Genomic DNA, 21,411 nt, shown 5'->3' with positions numbered 1-21,411 from the left:
TGGTGATCCTCGGGTTGGGGGATTTGTGTTCATACTGGAGTGCAAAATTAAAACCAATCGAAGATGGACAAGAAAAGCCATCATGTGCTCAGTTTAGAAAAAAGAGAAAAGAAAAGGAGGAGAAACGAGCAAAAGATACAGGTAAGCAGAGGTGTCATTGGATAATGGCAGGTCATCCTGAAACAATCAGAATCAGAATACTGTGGCATGCAGAGAAATCTCAACAAAGAAGCGCACAGAGAGATTGAGCTTGCTGTTCAACCCCAAGCTGGTAGGAGAAACTCTTTATTAAAATACTTCCCTATACCACACTGTGCTTCAGAGGGTCAATAACTAGAGGGAGTGTTCGCCCAGGGCGCCAAACAGGCTAGGACCGCCACTGAAAGTCAAAGCGATTGCCTGTATTTAAACTGCTATAAATAACTTTTTGGTCTATAATATGTGAAACATATGTCAAATGTGTCCAGTTCATCATGAATGATATCAAGTCAACTTGAGCCACAAACGACATTCCTATCAAAAGGTTAAAGCCGCAATCACTTTTTGGCAAAGCGACTTTTATATATCCTTTATTTATCCAGTTAAAAGGTCTCATTGACATTAAAAAATGTCTTTTAAGAGTAATCTGACCAAGAGAATAGCAGAAATTGCAACAAATATAACAATAGGTCTATAAGGATATTTTAAGTGGCCATAAAGGGTTGGATTGGTTATAAAGTAGGTACAATAACACAAAGTCATCACTTGTTAATTTTGAAATTTTATATATAACCCCATTTGTAAATCATGCTCATAAAGTCTATTTCCTAATATAAGTAAAGACATTAACGTAAAAAATAAAAAAACAAACAAAAAATAAACTGGAAAAATTTGACAGCAGCCCATTGGTTCATTTTCATGACTGACACTGGATTGCCCAATCAAATTTCGTAACGTAACCGGCCCCTCCCATACCTACGCTGTGCCCACACGGATCAAATGGCGAGAAAGTGGAGCTGGAAAGCTGAGAGAAAGTAATAAAAACAAACTAAAAATAGATACAACAAAATGTGCCAAACGAACAGACATGTTAGCTGTCGGGGCTGCTGCACCGTGAACAGTAGTCCCAGCAACAAGTCGTAACCAGGCCTCACAGTCACAGGAGCATGCTGAAACCGGTGTTGCAGTTGTGGTCCCAGAGTTTTCGGTGGAAATGGGTAAAAGGATTAGTGATGGGCTTTCTGTATACACTGGGGAAATGATCGCAATATTATTAGCTGTTCAGTGGGTGGAAGACATGAGGTCATTACATGCTGTCATTTGTTCAGATTCAAGTTCATCATTGGTCAGTCTACAGCATAGTCACTCAGACAGTAGAACAGATGTTTTGGCGGAAATTCAGCAGTCACTTTTCCGGATACACATGATGGGACTTGCAGTTGTGTTTTTATGGGTTCCAGCGCACTATGGAGTATGGGCTAATGAAAAGGCAGATAGAGTTGCAAAGGAGGCCGTAAAACATGGGGTGGTTGACATGGCTGTTAGTTTTGGCCAAGCAGAGATAAGGAGTATGGTAAGGCGAGATATGAGAGCAAGATGGCAAAAGCAGTGGCAGGAGGAAAGGAAGGGACGATGGTTGTATAAAATTCAAAGGAGGGTGGGAGGAATGAGAAACGCAGGACGGACTAGGAGGGAGGAGGTGATCATATCCAGACTGATATTTGGACATACTTTCTAATTTTTGCTTCATAACTTTTGCACTGTCCACTTCCTGCTGTGACAAAACAAATTTCCCACGTGTGGGACTAATAAAGGTTATCTTATCTTATCTTACTGGCTTGAATAATACATTATTCATGATAGGGAAACATAGTACCGGAAAATGTGATTACTGTGGGGTAGAGGAAACTATAGAACATGTCATATTGCAGTGTCAGAGGTATCAGGTTGAGAGGAGACAATTGATTCAAAATCTCAGTAACCTAAAAATCTCAGTAACCTAAAAATCAAACTGGATCTTGTTGATTTGTTGCGAAAGGAATCGGGAAGTAAAAGTTATCAGGCCTTATTTCAGTTTTTAAAAGAGGGGAAGCTGTTTGGAAGGATTTGAGGAATTTTTTTTATTTATTTATTTATTTTTTTGAGCGTCGTTCCAGACCATACTCCATAACAGTTGGTGGCGGTAATGCACCTTTCAGTTGTTTGCCAACCGCCAATACAAATGTAAGAAAGAAGAAGAAGGCGCATGCTTCTGCTAGCTGCGAGAACATACCTATAAAAAAAAATCCAAGTCCAGCCAGTCCTGTTGACATCTCTGATCCCTAAATGTGGCTTGTATTCAAGGAATTCTCTAATCTTGAACGTGGCATGTGGTCATTCACTGGGGGGAAAGGCATAACCCAGAGTACACAGGATAGTTATCTACTTTGAGTGTAGACGAGTTTATCTTCTCACATCATCTCGAACTGCTTGATTTAGATTTTCTTCCACTAGGTGGCAGAGATATTTCAAAGCAGATGTACAGGCCTTTAGGTTATCAGGTCAGAATCTTGACCAATGTATAAATGAAAACTGCTTATTTTAAAAACCTGGAAGTTATACAAGACAAAGTGGAACACGTTTCTGTCCGTCTATCATCGGTGACACCAGAGGTAAACAAAGCATGCAAGAACCACACATTTATGTTGGCTCCCAAGAGAGTAAACATTCTTCTCTGTGGTTTACCACACAGTAAGTATTATCCATTCACTGAATACTGATCACATCAAATAAATATAGTTTACCACATAAAGCAACCTACTCAGTGCAAGACACCAACTGACTAAATGTGCCCTATTTCAGTATTTCTCACAATCAAAGTAACTTGATATTTGTGTGGAAAATGCTGGTCAAATAACCTTTAATGTGTTCTGGGCAATAAACAGACATACCTACAGACATATCACTTAAGTATTTGAGAAAGTACAGGTACCGTGAGAAATTAGTTTGCCTTTTTGCACATAGCCCATTGTCAGGTGACGCGCAGAACATGTTTTTCCCCACAGTTATCTAACTGTAAATCATAGTGACGCTAATCCCTATCGGTCTGTGTTTGAATTTCGGTGGCATTTTGCCATTTCACTGAAGGCTGTGTATTAACTGGGATAACCTACAATTATGGCACACATGTCAAGGAAAAAGCTTTCTAGACATTATAAGGACAAGAAAGATGATCTCTTTTGACAAACAATGGATTTGTTGATACAAACAGAATAGAACAGAATCATCCTTTATTGTCCCTCGTTGGGAAATTCACGCGTTCCAGCAGGAAAGTGAAAGGCAGACAGAACATGCAGATTCAAGTAAAGAATATCAAATAAAAAATGAGAAATGACAATTTTACAAATATTTGATCAGATATTGCAGCACTAAAGGTGAGTGAGACTTTTTTTAAAATGAAAATGAAGTCATAAAGCAGCTCCTCAGAAAATGATCAGATTTAATTACACATTTAGCACTCTTACACACATACCAGCCTAACTTTGTGTGTGTGTGTGTGTGTGTGTGTGTGTGTGTGTGTGTGTGTGTGTGTGTGTGTGTGTGACTGTCTGCCTGTCTGTGTGAATATTGAGATGTTTTTTTAAATGGGAGGGTCCTGTGGCAGGGTTATTCGTTCCTCATTCCCTCTTTGTGTCAGTCTTTCTCACTGAACAAAAACCTTTCTCTCACGGACACACAGACACTTGAATCCTGAGCCTTTTGTACCAGAGAAGCATGGATTTCATGGAACTCTTTTTCATTTCTCTTGGTACTGGAGTTGTGGTGTACTATGGAGTGAGGCTACTGCTTTTCAGTAGGATGCTTTTTCCAAAACTGTGGTTTCCACTGCCAAAAACTTTCTTCACCTCAATGGGAGAGTGGGCAGGTGAGCAGCATGTTTATGCATGTCCACGTGTATGTGTTTGTACTGTGGGTGTCTGTGCCATGTGTAATGAATACCATACAATCTTCAGTAGGTCATAGTAGGAAAAATAAATCCTGGAACTTCAGTAGGTTATGTAGTATCAAGCCAATATAGGTATCACGTTTTGTGATACAACACTACATTTATGTGTATACCGTATGTAATTAGAACTTTTAAATGACTACATTATTAGAATTAATTAATATGCCAAAGTGTACATGGCAGAATCTGTAAGTGTAATGAACACTAAGCAGTGAAAGTGATTTAGTTGATCAACTTGTGTGTAAAAGTGCATTTAGTCATCACAATAGGATGACTTCCCTGCCCAAACTTGTTTTAACATTTCATCGTTACACAAGATTGCGCTTGTGCGCTGATATACCCAAAGGAGGCAAGTCCCGACACTTAAAATACTTCTTTTTTTATATACTTGCAGGGCAGCTGATATATGTACAGAAAACACAATTCAAATTCAATATCAAAATATATGGAATATCAAGCATAAACTGCATGTTTTTCACATAACATCCATTCTGAGATGAGCAAAATGATCTGTCAGCATAGCTGACACTGGACAAAAGCTGCGTGACGACAAGGAACACATACCTGTGTGGCTAGAGTAACAGGAACAACTTGATACAGTACAGGGAGTCAGAAATAGTCCTCTACCTTACCACACTATAGCCTACTCTTCAACTAAATGTATTTTATACACAATTACATGCAGTGATAAGCTCACTGACAAAAACACTTAAACACTCCAATCGAAACTACAGAATAGTGTCAACTTAAAGGCGACTGAGGAAATGACCAAATACTGGTTCTCTTGCCAATTTCCTTGTGACATTCCTCTGCAGGTTCAGAAGCAGTTTCATTCACTCAAGAGGTTTCCTTTGGGATCTTCTGAAGGGGTTATTCTCTCACAGTGCTAAAAGAAGCCTAATAAAAACACTGGGCTGATTTTGCTTTTCTTCCCAAACCCACTTTCCTTCCCACTTTCATTCCATTCAGAGGGAGTCAGAGGAATAACATCTGAACAGCATGTTCTAAGCTACATAAATGCCACTCCTTTCCAATTATTTCTCCCAATAATTGGAAAGTCCCATTTGCATCCCTCTTCAGACCTCTTAAACATTTTTAGTTTCAAGAAGCCTAAGCGGTGTTGTGTATGTGCATGGATCTATTGATAACAAACAGAATAAGTTACTCAAATGGTTACAGTATGCATAATGCCCCATTTTTTTAGAATAAAAAAATCAGGACACAAATAATTAGGATAATTGACTATTTCACTATCAGGTGAGGCATTTTCTTTTTTTTTAAATTTCATAATAAGATTAGATTAGATCAGATAAAACTTTATTAATCCCTGGGGTGGGTTCCTCTGGGAAATTCGGCTTCCAATTGCACAGCACCGACAGAAGTTACAGATAATTAGGCAGATAAGAGATGTGGGCTTTTCAAATATTAGTGCTGTACTTATATTTGGTAGCCGTCCACCAATAAGATGTCAGTGCAAGTGAGGGAGGGAATCACTAGGCTGAACAACCAAAACAAGCCTGCCAGAGAGACACTAAAAACACAGGAGTAACCTAATCATCAGCCATAAAGGCACTGGGCAGCTCAGCAGCACCCAAAGACAACATCTAACCAAGGTAAGAACACTTTTGAGGAGGTAGGTGAATCATCAGAGCTACAATCAAGAGACGCTTTCATGAACGTTATTACAGAGGGTTTACACCGAGATGCAAACCACTGGTCATACTCACAAACAGGAAGGCCAAGAAACCCAACTTAACTTGTCCCAGAACAATAGCAAGGGAAACTGCTCGTGATTTGAAGCATACCACCTTATCCGACAAAGATGGTAGGGGCATCATTACGACATAGGTGTGTATGGTTCTAATTGTGAGTGAATTGTTTACTGATAATGTGACTGATAAATGTAGAAGGATGAATTATTTAGTGTGCAGGGCTATACGCTCTGCTCAGATTCAGCCATGTGCTGCATAACCTATCAGGCAGTGCAAATAGATAATGACCCAAAGCATGCTGCAAAAGCAACCCAAGAGTTTCTCAAGCCAAAGTAATGGGATACTCTTCAATGGACAAATAATTCACTTGATATCAGTCAAATAGAGCATGTTTTTTAGTTACTGAAAATAAAATCTGAAGGTAGAGAGAAACAAAAACTGAATGTAGTTGCAGTTAAGGCCTGAGCAAAGCATTAACATCTGGTGATGTCCACAAGATTTCAGTATAACTTAAAATGATCTTAGTTTGTCCAGTTTTTTGAGTTTCAGGGAACTATGCACAATGACGTCTGTAATTCCTAAAAGTTTTGTTAAACCACTTGAATTAAAGATGAAAGTCTGCCCTTAAATCACATTTGTGTTATTTGATTTAAAATCTGCTGCGCTGGTGGACAGAGGCAACATTGCAAACATTGTGTCTAAAAATTGTGTCATCCTTCAGTATTTATTTACTCAACTCTGACAATAGAGTACAATGAACAAGCCATGACATATTATAGTGAAGTAGCTGTGGCAAGCTTTGTGAGACCACACTGTTTTTGTATAAAGTGGACTCTGGACAAACATGGCACTTAGAAACACTGTAACAATGGGGACAAATAGACTTTCTATTCCCTTGTTGCCCTTGTTGAGTGCATAGGCTCAACATTCATTTAATATTGGAAAATGTCTTAAGTTGGCTTACAGTTTTACTATTCTGCTGGCTTCTAAATGACAGTCTTTCTTTCTGCATCACTCTCACACAACAGCACATTTGTCTTTGAAGAGAAGCCTCCACAGGCTGCTGCAGTTCACAGAGCTCATTTCCATAAAGGGAAATGTCACAGTCATGTCTGGTTTCAAATTATTTTTGGCACAGAGGAATCCAATTTTTTTTATAACCAAATGTTATGTAACTGTCTAATGGTGTGTTTCTTCACTCTCAGAAAAATAATGGTTCTTAAATGGTTCTTTTTAAAGACTCTATGGTTCTTCAAAGAACATTACCAGCTAAGGACCCTTTTAATTTATGAAAATGTTGTTTCATATTTTTCATTAAATATCACAAATAGATTTTAAATATATTGTAGCGGGCTAGGGGGAAGGGGCCGCTGGCCCGAGGAGAACTTAGAACACCTATGCCTGATGTTAACGTGTTCAAAGTTGTATTGTTATAATGGCAGTTACAGTTATCAGGTGTTGATTTGCCATTTTTGTGTTACTGTGTAACATTACAGTCGCTGTGTGTTCTGTGTTTAATGTGGCCAGCGGAGCACCGTGAGTTAGACTGCTGTGTCTGTTTACCACCTCTCACTGCTGTGGTGTATGAAGGAGTGATCCTAATTAAAGGCTGTGCTCCCTGTAGTTAAGCATTACAGCTAATGCAGGAATAGCAAGTTGAAAACAGAAGTCTTTGTCTCCTACTTGTCTGAGCTTGCCACAGTATTGTTTTATTTAGATTATTTAAAGGAAATGACACAGAACAGTGATTTTCCTGTGAATGGCTCAGGTTTGAGTAACAGTGGAAATCATGAATCACAGATGCTGCAATCTGCAAAAAGGTGGACTATAATTAAATTGTGAAGGGACAAGAAGTTGTTCTTGGGTTAGGCATCTTTAATAATCTATTGAAGCAACACCCTAAAGGAGCAGGGGTGAAGCTCTAGTGTAGCTGTCTGTCATTTTTGTTGCAGTACATGTCATTTAGATAGGCTTTCTCTTGAAATATTATGGTGTAGACCAGCAAAGGGTGGCTGAGATTTTATTCTTTCCTCATGACTTCCAGCCCTTCCAGTGCTGCAGTGTCAACAGAGATGTTTAATCCTCTCATTGTGTTATGGGCGTGCAGAAGGACATCCTTTGAGCTGAACATTTCTGCACAGGAAGACTGATAAAAGTCCAGCTCCGAGTTGGCTCATTTAGAAAAAACAAGCTCATTCTAAATGTGGGACTGTTTTCATGGTCAGAAAAATTCACATTCACAAAGTATTTCCCCAAACGAAAATTATTTTTATGGATGAAATACTACAAAGAATTTCTCAGAATCAACTGAACCCGTTCAGTTCATGTTGATAGTACAGATATAGACATACATCAACAAATCAAGAAAACAAGTGATCTGCTCTGCTAGTTTGCCCCAAAATATTACAATTCATGTGGATTAACAAGAATCAGACAACTGTAGTAAGTCAGCTTATGAACGTAAATGACAACTTTGCACAAATATTACAAATACTATAACCTCAGTGGAACAATTTCCCTACAGTGCTGCTTACTTGCAGCAGCTGTCTAGCAAGTCCTTTGCTGTTGCGTCAGTAAAAACATCTGGCGTAGATACTTTGCCAAATCAAGCACGGGGAGCTACTTGCTATGGCGACCCCTTGTGAATGAGCTGAAAAAAACCTTCCCTAATCCATCCATCCATCCAAGATGGCTTTCTTTGTTTTTTCTTTTAATTGTAAGATGCATCAGTGCAGTATAGTTTTGTGGAGGTCCTGCATAAAAATATGTTGACATTATTTATTACATCCTTTAATGTCTTGATGCATCCAGGTAAGGAAATCCCAAAAAGGTGATTCTGTTCATCTGGACGTAACGTTTTCAGTCTGATTTCTTCAGTCTCAGCTGACTGCAAAATTTTCCACCATTATAAACAGTACATTTGCATAATGACTAAAACTGTCATGGTCCTGGGTCATTTTGACCCAGCGCCCTCAGTTTTCTTGTTTTTCGGTATTATGTTAAGTTCATTTGTTACTCTAAGGAGTTAGTCTATGGGTCCTTAGTTGTTCAGTTTGGATTTCCCCTCGTGTATTTACCCCCTTTGTCTCCCTCTGTGTATTGGAGTTCTGGTGCCTTGTTTTCCCCTCCTTGTGTTCTAATCCATGTTTCCCCGGGCCGTCATGTCTGTGCTCTCCCTCATGCTCCTCAGTGTTCTCTCTTCCCCTCCAGTCTGCATCTCTGTGTATTTCCTGTTTTATTTTGAAGGTCCGTGTCTTATGTCAGTGTGTTCAGTTTACGCTTCCACTGTCTCGTCAGGTCAGTTATGTTCAGCTGTGTCTCCCTCCTGTTTGCCATTCCGCGTCTTTCTCTGTGTGTATTTATAGTGTGTGCACATCACTGGTTCGTCTGTGTTACCTCCACATGTCATCCCGTGTTCCACCCTGTATGTTTTCCTGTCAGTTATGGTTTCAGATTTGTTTCGTTAGATTGTCCCAGTTTAGGTTTGTTCTTAGTTTCCGTCCATCCCATCTCTGCTCTGTCTGTATTATCACCTCGTGTAAATAAAGCCCACTCATTGCATCGTCAGTGCCTGCGATTGGGTCCTTTTCCCTTCAACCCCACACAACTGCCGCTGCAGCAGTGACATAATCTAGCACTACTGGCAAACAATGGCCAGTTTCTTGATCATTAATATGCAAATTTTTACAACCAATGATCAACAACTACTGATCAAAGACCACTGATCAATGGCGATGAGTGCCATTCAGAGAGCATTGTGAGATGGGGAAAGATGTACCCTTAGGCCCCCTCCTCCTTTCAGAAATGGTCTTTCCTTTTTCATGTGAATGGTCTCCTTGACTCCCTGCTCAAACCAGCGTTCCTCGCTGTCCAGGATGTGTACATTCTCATCATTGAAAGAGTGTCCACTGGCCTGTAGGTGTGAATAGACTGTGGAGTCCTGGCCTGACAAGTTAGCTCTTCTGTGGTACATAGGACCATTAACAATCATTGCTGATCAATGGTCATTACAATTTGCATCTTAATGATCAAGAAACTGATCTCACAGCCCATTTTTCGCCAATTGTGCTAGTTTAAGCCATTAGGCAAATGTGCTGTTTATAAGGTTGGAAAAATTTGCAGGAGGTTGAGACCGAAGAAATCACACTGAAAATGTTACATCCAGATGAAGAGAATCGGCTTTTTGGGTACATCTTGTAATGTTTCTTCTTTAAAAATCATGATACAGGACAATCTGTATTTCATTTAGTTTATGTTTTCATAAGGATTATTCAAATGGTTCCTGTCCATTGGCAAGTATTTTAAATAAATGCTGTCCTTTCACCTCCATTGTATTTTGGTGGAAGCAAAAATTGTAAAAAACATACATAGTGTATTTCAGGTTTGTTGCAATTGAATTAAAAAATATTTGAGTAATCAAGGTATATTGAAACACCAGATTTGAGGTTAGTCTAGATAAAGTTTGTAAATGGTAAATGGCCTGCATTTGTATAACGCTTTACTCAGTCCCTAAGGACCCCAAAGCGCTTTACACTACATTCAGTCATTCACCCATTCACACACACATTCACACACTGGCAATGGCAAGCTACATTGTAGCCACAGCTGCCCTGGGGCGCACTGACAGAGGCGAGTTTGTGTAAACTTAAATAACAGTAACACAGTTTCTGCAGACAAAATTAAAGGACACTGACTATGGCAGCCTATTTTTGCCACTCTACCAAGTGAACAATATAACACTATTTTTATTCTTTTGGGGGTGTTATAGCATTATAAAATCTTGTTACTATGTGAAAAGTTAACTGTTCTAATTTGGAGCTACAGTAAGAAAGAGAGAGCATGTGTCTAATATAGTGGCTTCTCTTTAATGACTCCCCATTAAATCCAGAATCAAATTTAAATTTGTATGTACTCCTCACATACAAGGTCTTGAATAATCAGGCCCCATCTTATTTTAATGACTTTATAGTACCATATCACCCCCATTACAGCATTTCGCTCTAGGACTGCGGGCTTGCTTATGGTTCCTAGAGTATTCAAAAGTAGAATGGGAGGCAGAGCCTTCAGCTTTCAAGCCCGTCTTCTGTGGAACCAGCTTCGAGTTTGGATTTGGGGGACAGAAGGTCTCTCTACTTTTAAGATTAGGCTTAAGACGTTCCTTTTTTGATAAAACATATAGTTAGGGCTGGTTTAGGTGACTCTGAATCCTCTGTTAGTTATGCTGCAATAGTTTTAGGCTGCTGGGGGATTCCAGTGATGCATTGTTTCTTCTTCAGTCACATTTTTCACTCACTATGTGTTTATACACCCCTCTGTATTAATTATTAGTTATTACTAATCTCTGGCTCTCTTCAACAGCATGTCTTTGTCCTGTCTTTGGCCGCCCCTCCCTTAGCCTGGTTCTGTTGGCGGTTTCTTCCTGTTAAAAGGGAGTTTTTCCTTCCCACTGTCGCCAAAATGCCTGCTCATAAGGGGTCATATGATTTCATATGATTATTGGGGTTTTCTCTGTTTTCTTTACAATATAAAGTACCTTTATATTGTTGAGATTTGGCACTATATAAATAATATTGCCTCCTGGGTGAGGTGTTCCGGTCATGTCCCATCGGGGGGAGGCCCTGGAGCAGACACAGGACACGTTGGAGAGATTATGGGCTTCTCTGGTTAGGCTGCTGCCCGCAACCCAGCCCCGGATAAGCAGAAGATGGATGGATGGATGAATAGTATAATTTTTATGATCAAACAGAAAAGAGTGGGCTTAAAATAAAAAAATAAATACCAATAAATAAAAGAAAACTGACTGAATACCTGTTAGAGCCATTTGCCTGAGCATTTATAGTTTTCTTTCCAGATAATCACTAAATGGATTTTGTGCTTGTGTGTGCTTAGTCGATGTTCTTTTATAAAGCGAATGTGTTTACTAATGTTAGAGTAATAATCCTTATTTATCTTCTTCTGGGGCATAGTGCAGATGATCACCGTTTTAGTGCCTCTCCCTTTAAGACGACACTCTTTTCGATTTTTTTGTTTGTTTTGTACTGATTGCTCCATGCAAACACTGAGAATCACACAACTCACTTTGAACTTACCGTAAGTGGGCTGATACAAAGAAACTCCCATTTCTGTCAGTCTAAGGAAGTTTAACAACAGAAATTTGTATTATTGATGATAGTAAAAAAAAGACTGGAATTTTTCTATCATGTAATTGTTTATTTAATACTTAATCATTTGGTGCAGGATGAATAGACATGGGGGACGTCTTTATCAACAGGAAACATTATAAAACTTGTGAAAATCCAGTTAAAATTTCCAATGCTATCCAGTGGGCCACATTGCAGTTTTTGCTGGGCCAATTCTGGTCCCCAGACCATGTGTTTGACACTCCTGGCTGAGCAGTCTGAAACTTGAGCTTTTGGTTCACTGCGTTAACTTTTACTTATGTTGACTATATTATTTAAAACTTTGATCATGTTTAACATGAGCACCATATATTAAAACCAAAATGTCCACTTCTCATCACATCACCTCACCACACATGCTCAGTTTGGTTATTTTCACTGTTTCATTGTCTTGAATGTAGTTCTTATAGTTGATATAATTATGTTTTTTTGTTTGTTTGTTTTTATAGTTGAGTGTGTATATCTAAATTAAAACAGAGGCTTAATTTCAGTTTCTGTTTCAGTAGTTAATAGGCAGTGTCACATTACTCATTTTCCTCCCTGTGCTAACAACACTTCAAACCATGGGATCTTTTTAATGTTTTAATGGCTTTACACAATTTTCTCAGTGCTGTAAAACCTACTTAGATGTGAATGCTCATTTAGGCCTGAAAACAGTGATGAAAAGAGCCTGCGATATTTGTAATAAGGGTCAGGAGGAAATGGGAGAGCAGTGAACACACAGAAACAAGCAGTTCCCATCAGTTCTTTATCACACCAGGGGAACATGCTGTTTTAGCACAGTTTGTACGAACAGAATGGAGTGGGGATAAACTAATGTAAACAAATAATAAAACAATCCTGGGATTTGACTGAAAGCAGAGGAAGATGGGTAAGGCAGTGCATTACTGTGCAGTACAGTGCCTCTAGTGGTCAGAATGGAAACTGCAGGAGATTTGATGAGGGATTTATTTGTAATTCTCAGTCTCTCCATCCTCCTTTCAGTGGTGACCGGTTCTTCAGAAGGAATAGGAAGAGCATATGCATTTGCAGTAAGTGACTGTTTAAATAATTCTGCTTGTGTTCTCATAAAACAAAGCTAATACACATACTGTACATAATATCTTTTCGTATTTTAGCAAACACTTATATGTATAATAATCTGAAATGAGTATATCATAGTTAAACTACTGTTCTTTTGATGCACACTTGCTACTTTTTGCTGTGTAATTGTGTTTTCATATGTACTTTTCCACTATCGCTATTACATCTCAGCTAGCTCAGCGGGGAATGAACATTGTAGTCATGAGCAGAACCAAAGCAAAACTGGATCAAGTGGCTAAAGAGATAGGTATCTATGTGCATGTTTTATTTTCTTTGCTTCTTAAAATGTATGATATCTACTAATATGCTGTTGATCCAGGCTAACGGTGCACAATATTTGTTTTGTCATTGTTCACAGGAGAAGCCACGGGGCAGAGGGTGAAAGTGATAACAACAGATTTCACCAAAGAAAATATCTTCAGTGAAATTGAAGAGCAACTGAAGGACCTCAACATAGGAGTTTTAGGTGAGCCTTTATTTGTGCCTTCATACCAAATCCAGTTCCAAAAAAGATGGCATGCTGCGTAAATAGAAACACAATGCAATGATTTGCAAATCTCATGAGCCCATATTTCATTTACAACAAAACATCTTTATTTTTAAAACACCATTTTAAGGAAAACATTAGCTTTTAATTTGATGGCACTAAGCTGGGACAGAGCCATGTTTACTGCAGTGTAGCAGCCCTTCTTCTTTTAAGAACAATCTGTAAATCTGCTGGACTTACAGATTGTGGAATTTTGGGAGATGAATGTTGTTCCATGTTTTCTCCGATATAGGATTCTAGCTGCTCAACAGCCCTGTGTATCCTTTGTCATATTTTTTGGTGAAAGTTATGGAAGATCGGCAGGCCTGTTCAGCACCCAGACAATGCGGTTGTAGTTGATGCGGAATCGAGTTTATCAATGTTTTGCTGGAACATGCAAAGATTTCCCTAAAAAAGACAACCGACCTGTTACCGATCAATCTAATTAGCGGCAAAACATTCCTCCAGCTGTTTCTTTTTAGTATCATTTACTTTTCCAGCCTTTTGCTGCCACCATTCCAACATTTTTGAGACATGTCATTCACAGTGAGCTAACATTATTCATGAAATGGTTTTTTAAACATTTGACATAATTTTTCTGTGTTCAACTGTAAATAAAACACAAGTTTATACAATTTGCAAATCAACACAGGCACTTTTTGGAATTGGGTTTGTAAAGTTTGAAAGTGAAGTGTGTCTAGAGACAAAAAGAAAAAACTGGGAAAAAACCCTAATTATTTAAGAAAATAATATCAGTTATTTTCCCCGCTTTTTTTTTTTTTTTACCCCAGTCAACAATGTAGGAACACTGCCTTGCTTCATTCCCTCCAGATTCCTTGAGTATGATGAGCTGGACAAGGTCAGTAGTACTTCAACAGCTTATACTTAAAGGTGTTTAGTTTTTTGTGTATATGTACAAGCACATGATGTTTATATTTGTTGTTCCTTACTAAAAACCCACTGATGATTAGGCTCTAAAAAATTCATCCATGCTTACCTGCTAGCTGTGATTTCTGTATGACTCTTATGGCTTTGGCAGATATAATAGCATCACCTGCATATGTGTGCAAATGTATAATAAACACATCCAGCACCTAGTGCCGACTCCACAGATGTACAATAAGTAAAAAAAAATACCACTACAACATTATGACTAACTATAGATTGTTTGGACTGACCCCATTTGCATAATTATTACTTTTATTGATAGTAAGTTTGACAGCAGATAGCATCCTGATGTTGAACCTCAGAGGGTTCAGTTTATAATAACATGTTTTTACAAATACATTTCTTTAGATTTAAATAAAGAGATTATCTGAGATCCATGTTCATGTATGCTTTCAGACAATTACCAAAGTGATGAACTGCAATGTGAAGACGATAGCCAAGGTAAGAATATATTTTTATTGTTACTGCAAAACAATGAATTTAATGTCATATTGATTGTTTATTGATGAAGACAGTATTTAATCATCAGTATAATCTGAGAAGGTTTACCAGTAAATGAAGCACACGTAAAGGATTTTGTAGAGCAGGGCTGTCAAAGTCGTTTTACCCTGAGTGCCACATACAGCCCACTATGATCTTAAGTGGGCCAGATCAATGACCTTCCCCTTTCTGTCAGTGTAAAGAAGTTTAAAACAGATTCCTGAGATATGGAAGTATGATTTCAGCAGTATGTCTCAGTTTTCTACATAAAAAAGAAATAAAGAAATAAATTAAATTACAGACAAAGTTTTGGTAACTTGCCACCCAGACTGTCCTGTAATTATAAAGCACAAAGTTTTTATTAATTTGCAAAAAATTTTCTTTTTTATTAACTTTTTTTACTCTGGACCCAAACATTTTTCATAGTTAATAGTGAAAGAACAGGGACTTTTCTGTTATTTACATACTTTTGTATAGAGTTAAAATAGAGTTAAAACTCCACATTTTATGCCATCCTTTACATTTTACTAAAGCTTTCCAGTGGCCGGATTGGAGTCTTTGCCGGCCCAGTTCTGGCCCCTGGGCATTTTGTTTGACACCCCTGTTTTTTAAGGATTATTTGTATTGTTCTAAAACAAGTTAATGCTTTTCATTGCTACATATGACTCAAGTCTGAACTTATTTTCTTTTGTTTCCAGATGTGCAAAATTATTCTCCCAGGCATGGCGAACAGGTTTCCTACCCATGTTTTCTTCATTAGATGTAATGTGTAAAATGATGGATTATAACATGCTGATTAATACTGAGTTTGTGCTCATAAGTGTTGTTTAATTATTTATATCTGTTTGTATGTTTCTTGTATTTATAGAGGGAAAGGGATGATATTGAATGTTTCTTCTGGAATTGCTTCTATCCCATTTCCCCTGTACGCCCTGTACGCTGCATCAAAGGTAAGTTTCACATCAGCGGCACACTTTTAACTCTCTCTGCCCAGGCGACGTATGATCCTTCACGTTTTAATTTGCGTTCTTATAGGTGTTTGTGGAAAGATTTTCTCAAGGTCTACAAGCTGAATACAAAAATAAGGGGATTATTATCCAGGTATTTTGATCCTCACTCAGACATCATCTCAAGGTTTATGAAACGAAAGCAATTATTTTCTTTAAATGAACTTTAAAGTCTTTTATTTCTTGTCCTCTTGTCCTAAATCTTCCCCCTCATGCACTGTTTTCAGTCAGTGGCTCCATTTGGGGTATCCACTCGAATGGCTGGGTTCCAAAAAACTAACATGGTGACTTTTTCACCAGAAGACTTTGTAAAATATTCGCTGCAGTACGTCAGCGCTGGAGACAAAACAAATGGAAGCGTCTGTCATACAGTTCTGGTAAGACTTAGAGTCACAAACATAATGCCAAAAACTGCCACCAAGAGACTGACCTGCAGTTTTGTTTGTTTGTTTATTTGTTTGTTTGTGTGTGTGTGTGTGTGTGTGTGTGTGTGTGTGTGTGTGTGTGTGTGTGTGTGTGTGTGTGTGTGTGTGTACAGAGCTGGTTGCTGCAGACTATTCCACTTAAGATTCTCTATGCAGAACCTATGTTGCAAGGCTTACAAGACTACGTCAAGCAAAAACTAATGCAGGCTGGATTGGTCTAAATCAAATCAAATCAGAAATAAACATGAAGAAGTTTGTATGAAATATTTCTAGCCATAAAGAAATGTATTATGTATTTTTATGCAGCATTATCATGTAACTAATGGATGTAATTTGTGAAAGTATCATTATTTACTGTGTTCATTGTGTGCATATTGTGTTTATTGTATGCGGTGACAGCGTTTTAGTAATTTTGCCTCTGTACACCACCACAGTGGGTTTTAAATCAGTGAATGAAGATGTGATTGAAGCGTAAACTTTTGGCTTTAATTCAAGGGGTTTAACAAACTGTTTAGGAATTCAAAAGCAATTTAAAAGCATGCTCTGTTGGCTTAAGATCAGGTAACTGATTTGTTTATTTAAGAATATCCCATTTCTCTGGCTTAAGAAACTCTGCTATAGCAGTATGCTTTGGGTCCATTTACACCGTGAAGCGCTGTGCAGTCTGTTTTCTGCAGCACGTGGTCGAATCTGAGAACTGTATACTTCAGAATTCATCCTGCTACTTCTATCAGCGGTTACATCATCAATACACAGTTGTAACTCAGTTCAAAAGACAGTCCAACATGCCCAGGCTGTAACATTGCCTTCATGTGTGACAGGCATGCTGGTGTGCTTCAGATCATAAGTTCTTCTCTCCATGCTTTTCTTTTTCCATCAACAGGTTAATCTTGGTTTCATCTGTCCGAAGACTGATTTATTCTTTTTTTGTGGAGCTATGCAGGTTCGTTTAGATGTTTTCTGGGAAAGTCTAATCAGGCTTTCTTGTTCTTGACTGTAAACAGCGATTTGCATCTTGCTATAAACCGTCTGTATTTATGTTCATGAAGGCTTCGCTTGATTGTAGACGTAGACGCGCCTACCACCTCGAGAGTGTTCTCGACCTGGGTTGATGTTGAAAAGGTTTCTTTCTTTCTTTGTTTTGGTTTAACCATCAAAATAATTCTGCCATCGCCTACTTTTGTAATCTTTGTGTGGTCTTTCAGGCATTTTGGTGTTCCTGAGCTGGTCAGTGTTTGGTCACTCCTAAAGTTTTTGCTATCTCTCAGATGATTTTGTTTGTTTTTTTCAGTCTATGGCCTCCCTTACTTGTACTGACATCTTTGAAATTCCAGTGAACAGTTACTAAATCCACATTCAACACAGAATCAGCTTCAGAATAACAGGGGAACAGGCCTCGCCCGGCCATGATGTTACTTGTCAGTCAACTGGCCAATTAATTTTTACAGTTGACTGACAAAACTGGTTGTGTACTAAAAATAAAAAGTTATAACATCTACACAGTTAGTGCATTGCGTTTGTCACCCCACTGTTTTCCTGTAAAACACACGTCTATAAATTACATTCTTAATTTAATCTCCAAGTCTTCATCTTATAGTGTTTGTTCACTCAAATAAATGAAATATCACCATTGTTGGTTTTAAACAATATTGTTACTGAACAAATGATGCTTTTCAAGTTTACTTGAGTAATTAGTGTTATTTCAATGTAATACTGTGCACTCATAAACAAGCTTTTCGATTTGCTTTAAAAAAAACTTAGGTCAAGTTATTCCACCCAACTGTAAAGTAACTTGTTGTAATCAAGCTGTTTGTTAGGAGTTAACATGGGTGTATGGAACTACTTAACATAACCTTTTTAAGTAAATCCCAAAAACTTATTTATGAGTGTTCCTGTCAATAGAAAAATGATGTCGTGTTTCTCCTTCTTTGCACCTTCAGTTTTACAGTTCAGATATAGATCTCTTACTCCACACAGTTATTAATTCTGATGCAATTCAAGGTTAAAATTTACATAACTTTCTCATATGTGGCTAAGCACCGATAACAGTGACAAATGTGTGTGTGTGAGTGTCTACATATCTTGTAGAGATATGAGTAATAATAATAATAATGACACCTTATCTGCTAAACGGAAGGACCTGTCTTGTTCCATTAATTCACTCACACACACACACACACACACACACACACACACACACACACACACACACACACACACACACACACACACACCTTTAACTGTCATTAGCATCCTCTATTCTCCTCTGAGATCAAGAAAACATTTGCTCACGTGATGGGAAGACACGATCATCTCAGGGTCAGACTCTTTTCTAATCCACAGCAGGAGTTTGGGACAGAGACTTATCAGCTTCTACCCGCATCCTCAGAAATTAGTCTGACAGTGTGCTGCAAACAGCATGATATACAGTGTTTAAAGAATACAAAACCTTCCCTCGTCTGTGTATGTATATATGCTGACACGCACAGCTGTTTTAATTAGCATGTGCTTCAGTGATGTCTGACCTAAAAGGGTCACTAATCACACGGGGACAGGGGTGTTTAGACAACCGTGATGAATGATCCTCCCCATGAGAGATAGTGTGGGGAATAAGAAAAAAAGAAGGAGTGAGAAGGGGGAGGAAGGTCAGAGTGACCCTGAGCTTAGATAGTCTATTCCTAGTCTGAATGTTTAAAAAAAATAAAAAAAATAAAAATAAATCACTGTCGTTTAAATTATTTTAATGTTTTTTTGGTTTATGTATATTCATTTGAAAATGAAAGGAAAGAAAAAAGAAAGAAGGAGTATTTATCATACCAACACAAACAGGGTGACAAAAGAGTAACTAGTAAATCATACCTCATGAAAAATAAAGATGTGTTTTAACTGAGTGATTTTATTTCTTCTCAAAGTTCTCTAAGGTCAACTGAATTTTATTTATATAGTGTTTTTCATAAATACTATGAGCAGGAATAAATGATTGGAGTGCATCCAGGAGTCAGAATTGAACGTCCTACAGAGAAAGACTCAGGGCTCAGCTCAGGAAACAAAATCAGTTTAGTTGTGATGTGAAAAAGTTTATGAACAGCTGCAATAAAACAGCAATGACCAAAATCTATGTATTGAATAAAATGTACTAATTCTATTAATGTATTAATGGATACAAGTATTAATGTAACCATCCATTTTTTTTCCACTTATCCAATTTAGGTTTGCCTCTATTGAATTGGATTGAATTGTATTTTATCTCTGTGGAGCCGAATAGCAACATTTGCCTCAAGTTGCTTTATTTTGTAAAATAAAGACCCTATAATAATAAAGATAATTAATATTGTCTTAAATGACACTACTAATAACCTATCTCAGCTGTCATAGGGTGAGAGGTAGGGCACAACCTGGACAGGTTGCCAGAGTGTTACAGGACTAACGCATAGAGACAGACAACCATCACACTCACATTCACACCTATGGTCAGTTCAGACTGGACTGTAGGAGGACGCTGGAGTCCTCGGAGAGAACCGAGACAGATGTGGGAAGAACAAAATTCCACATAGGAAGGCTGCAGGCTGGATTCGTACCCAGGACCTTCTTGCTGTGTGGGGACAGAGCCGGTTTTAGTGTAGTATTGTTATTTTATAAAATCTTATTTGATATAGAAATAAACATATGGAGGGAGGGGGGCTTTACAGTGTAAACAATACCCAGTGGGAAGCTTGCATAATATGCGTATGATATGGATAAAAATAGGTTTATACTGGTATTAAAGTCATTTAAAGCACCAAATGGTCTCATGTGTAGCTTCATAATTTGTGATACACGGACACCTGCCCAGGGTTTAGCCCAGCTAGGATAGGATCCAACCCCCGTGAGACCCTGAACTTGAGCTGGATGGGTGAATGTTGAGATCGTGTAAAGATTCGTCATGGCCACTAGAGGGCACAAAATGTAAAGGTTTCATCGTGCCTTGGGATTCCTGAGCGACAGCGCTGCAGCAGAAATCCTGCGATCAAATGTATTAAAATTACCATTTTTATCACGGCACTGTTCCCCGCCACCGGGGGTTTCCCATCATGTGTGCTAAACTGAAATATTTGTGTAAATGCATCTACTTTCAAAGCTGCAGTCTGAGCAACGTGTGTGTTACCTGCAGCTGAAATCAAAGGATGTTTACCCGGGTTGCTCAACAGCAGGGACTTTCCTCACCTGGGGTGATCTGCAATTTATGGGTATGGGTGGCAGCACAATTATGACACCTTTTAATTTATAGTTTGCCTTACAAAGCCTCTCTAACTTCAAGTGCGGTTCTCAAAGCTAATATTCCACTTATTTTCCAGATAGTGTGTGGGAGAACTTTTCTTCTACACACGCAGAATGAGGGCTTTAACCATCAAATAGGTCAGATTTGGGTACACATATTAAACCCAGAGCGTCTAAAGCCTCCAGCAGATGATGGATTCATTAAGGAAGGAGTCAATAAAAAGTTTTTATCTCAGAAGATGACCATGGGTGACATGGGTGGTCCGGGCTCTTAGAGACACCTTCTTGTGTCTACATATATGTTTGTGTGTATGCGTGTGAGTGTGTGTGTGTGTGTGTGTGTGTTGAAGCACGGGTAAGAAAAGGAGAGCCTTTGAGGATGCTCCCTGTGTGACTCCTTTCTCCACCCTGGACACTGCTTGTGTGTTGTTTCAGTAAACAGAAGGGTCCAAAGATGGTCCAAGACAAGCAGATTGCCACTGCAGCCCACCCAGGAGCCAAGGTCAGCACTACTAACCTTCAGACACATGCGTAAACTTACACACTAAACCAAGCTCACACACAAAAAAATTCCAGGTTGACTCAAGTGTTTAGTTTGAAACTAGAACTTTATCCACCTTTGTGCTTGCAAAGTAAAATGAAGGTAGCAATTAACCCGGATAAAGGCATTTTGAAAAAGTCCATACACTTATATACTTGACTGGCCAAACAGCCCAGATGTATATACTATACCTTTAACTCCATGCTGCCTTTTTTGGAGTGATGCTCATCTGTATCAATGGACATTCATAGAAGCTGAAATATTTCTTTGACATAATTAACCGATCATG

The 21,411-nt window shown here is 38.4% G+C and overlaps 1 protein-coding gene across 2 annotated transcripts; it reads left to right on the top strand.

Annotated features, from left to right (window-relative positions):
• The first annotated feature begins 3,634 nt into the window (after positions 1-3,634).
• hsd17b3 (hydroxysteroid (17-beta) dehydrogenase 3) lies at positions 3,635-19,214 on the top strand. 2 transcript variants are annotated; one of them, XM_003446142.4, is made up of 11 exons: positions 3,635-3,883; positions 12,840-12,886; positions 13,110-13,185; positions 13,297-13,404; positions 14,256-14,323; positions 14,809-14,853; positions 15,591-15,625; positions 15,761-15,842; positions 15,928-15,993; positions 16,127-16,276; positions 16,438-19,214. In XM_003446142.4, exons 1-11 carry the CDS (start codon positions 3,733-3,735, stop codon positions 16,543-16,545), a joined length of 936 nt encoding a protein of 311 aa, XP_003446190.1. In that variant the 5' UTR covers positions 3,635-3,732; the 3' UTR covers positions 16,546-19,214. The 2 variants fall into 2 exon arrangements, with proteins under 2 accessions (XP_003446190.1, XP_019221518.1); XM_019365973.2 differs by lacking the exon at positions 3,635-3,883 and adding an exon at positions 5,358-5,577.
• Positions 19,215-21,411: the final 2,197 nt, after the last annotated feature.

Source organism: Oreochromis niloticus, linkage group LG12 (assembly GCF_001858045.2).
Source record: "Oreochromis niloticus isolate F11D_XX linkage group LG12, O_niloticus_UMD_NMBU, whole genome shotgun sequence".
NCBI classification, from domain to species: domain Eukaryota; kingdom Metazoa; phylum Chordata; class Actinopteri; order Cichliformes; family Cichlidae; genus Oreochromis; species Oreochromis niloticus.
This window is presented reverse-complemented; position numbering and strand designations above follow the sequence as displayed.

Bases quoted from the DNA above. Each gene is read 5' to 3' on its own strand.
- hsd17b3 (XM_003446142.4), top strand. From the start codon at position 3,733: ATGGATTTCATGGAACTCTTTTTCATTTCTCTTGGTACTGGAGTTGTG. The intron at 13,405-14,255 runs GTGAGCCTTTAT...TTTTTACCCCAG, and splicing joins CCTCAACATAGGAGTTTTAG to TCAACAATGTAGGAACACTG. The intron at 16,277-16,437 runs GTAAGACTTAGA...GTGTGTGTACAG, and splicing joins GCGTCTGTCATACAGTTCTG to AGCTGGTTGCTGCAGACTAT.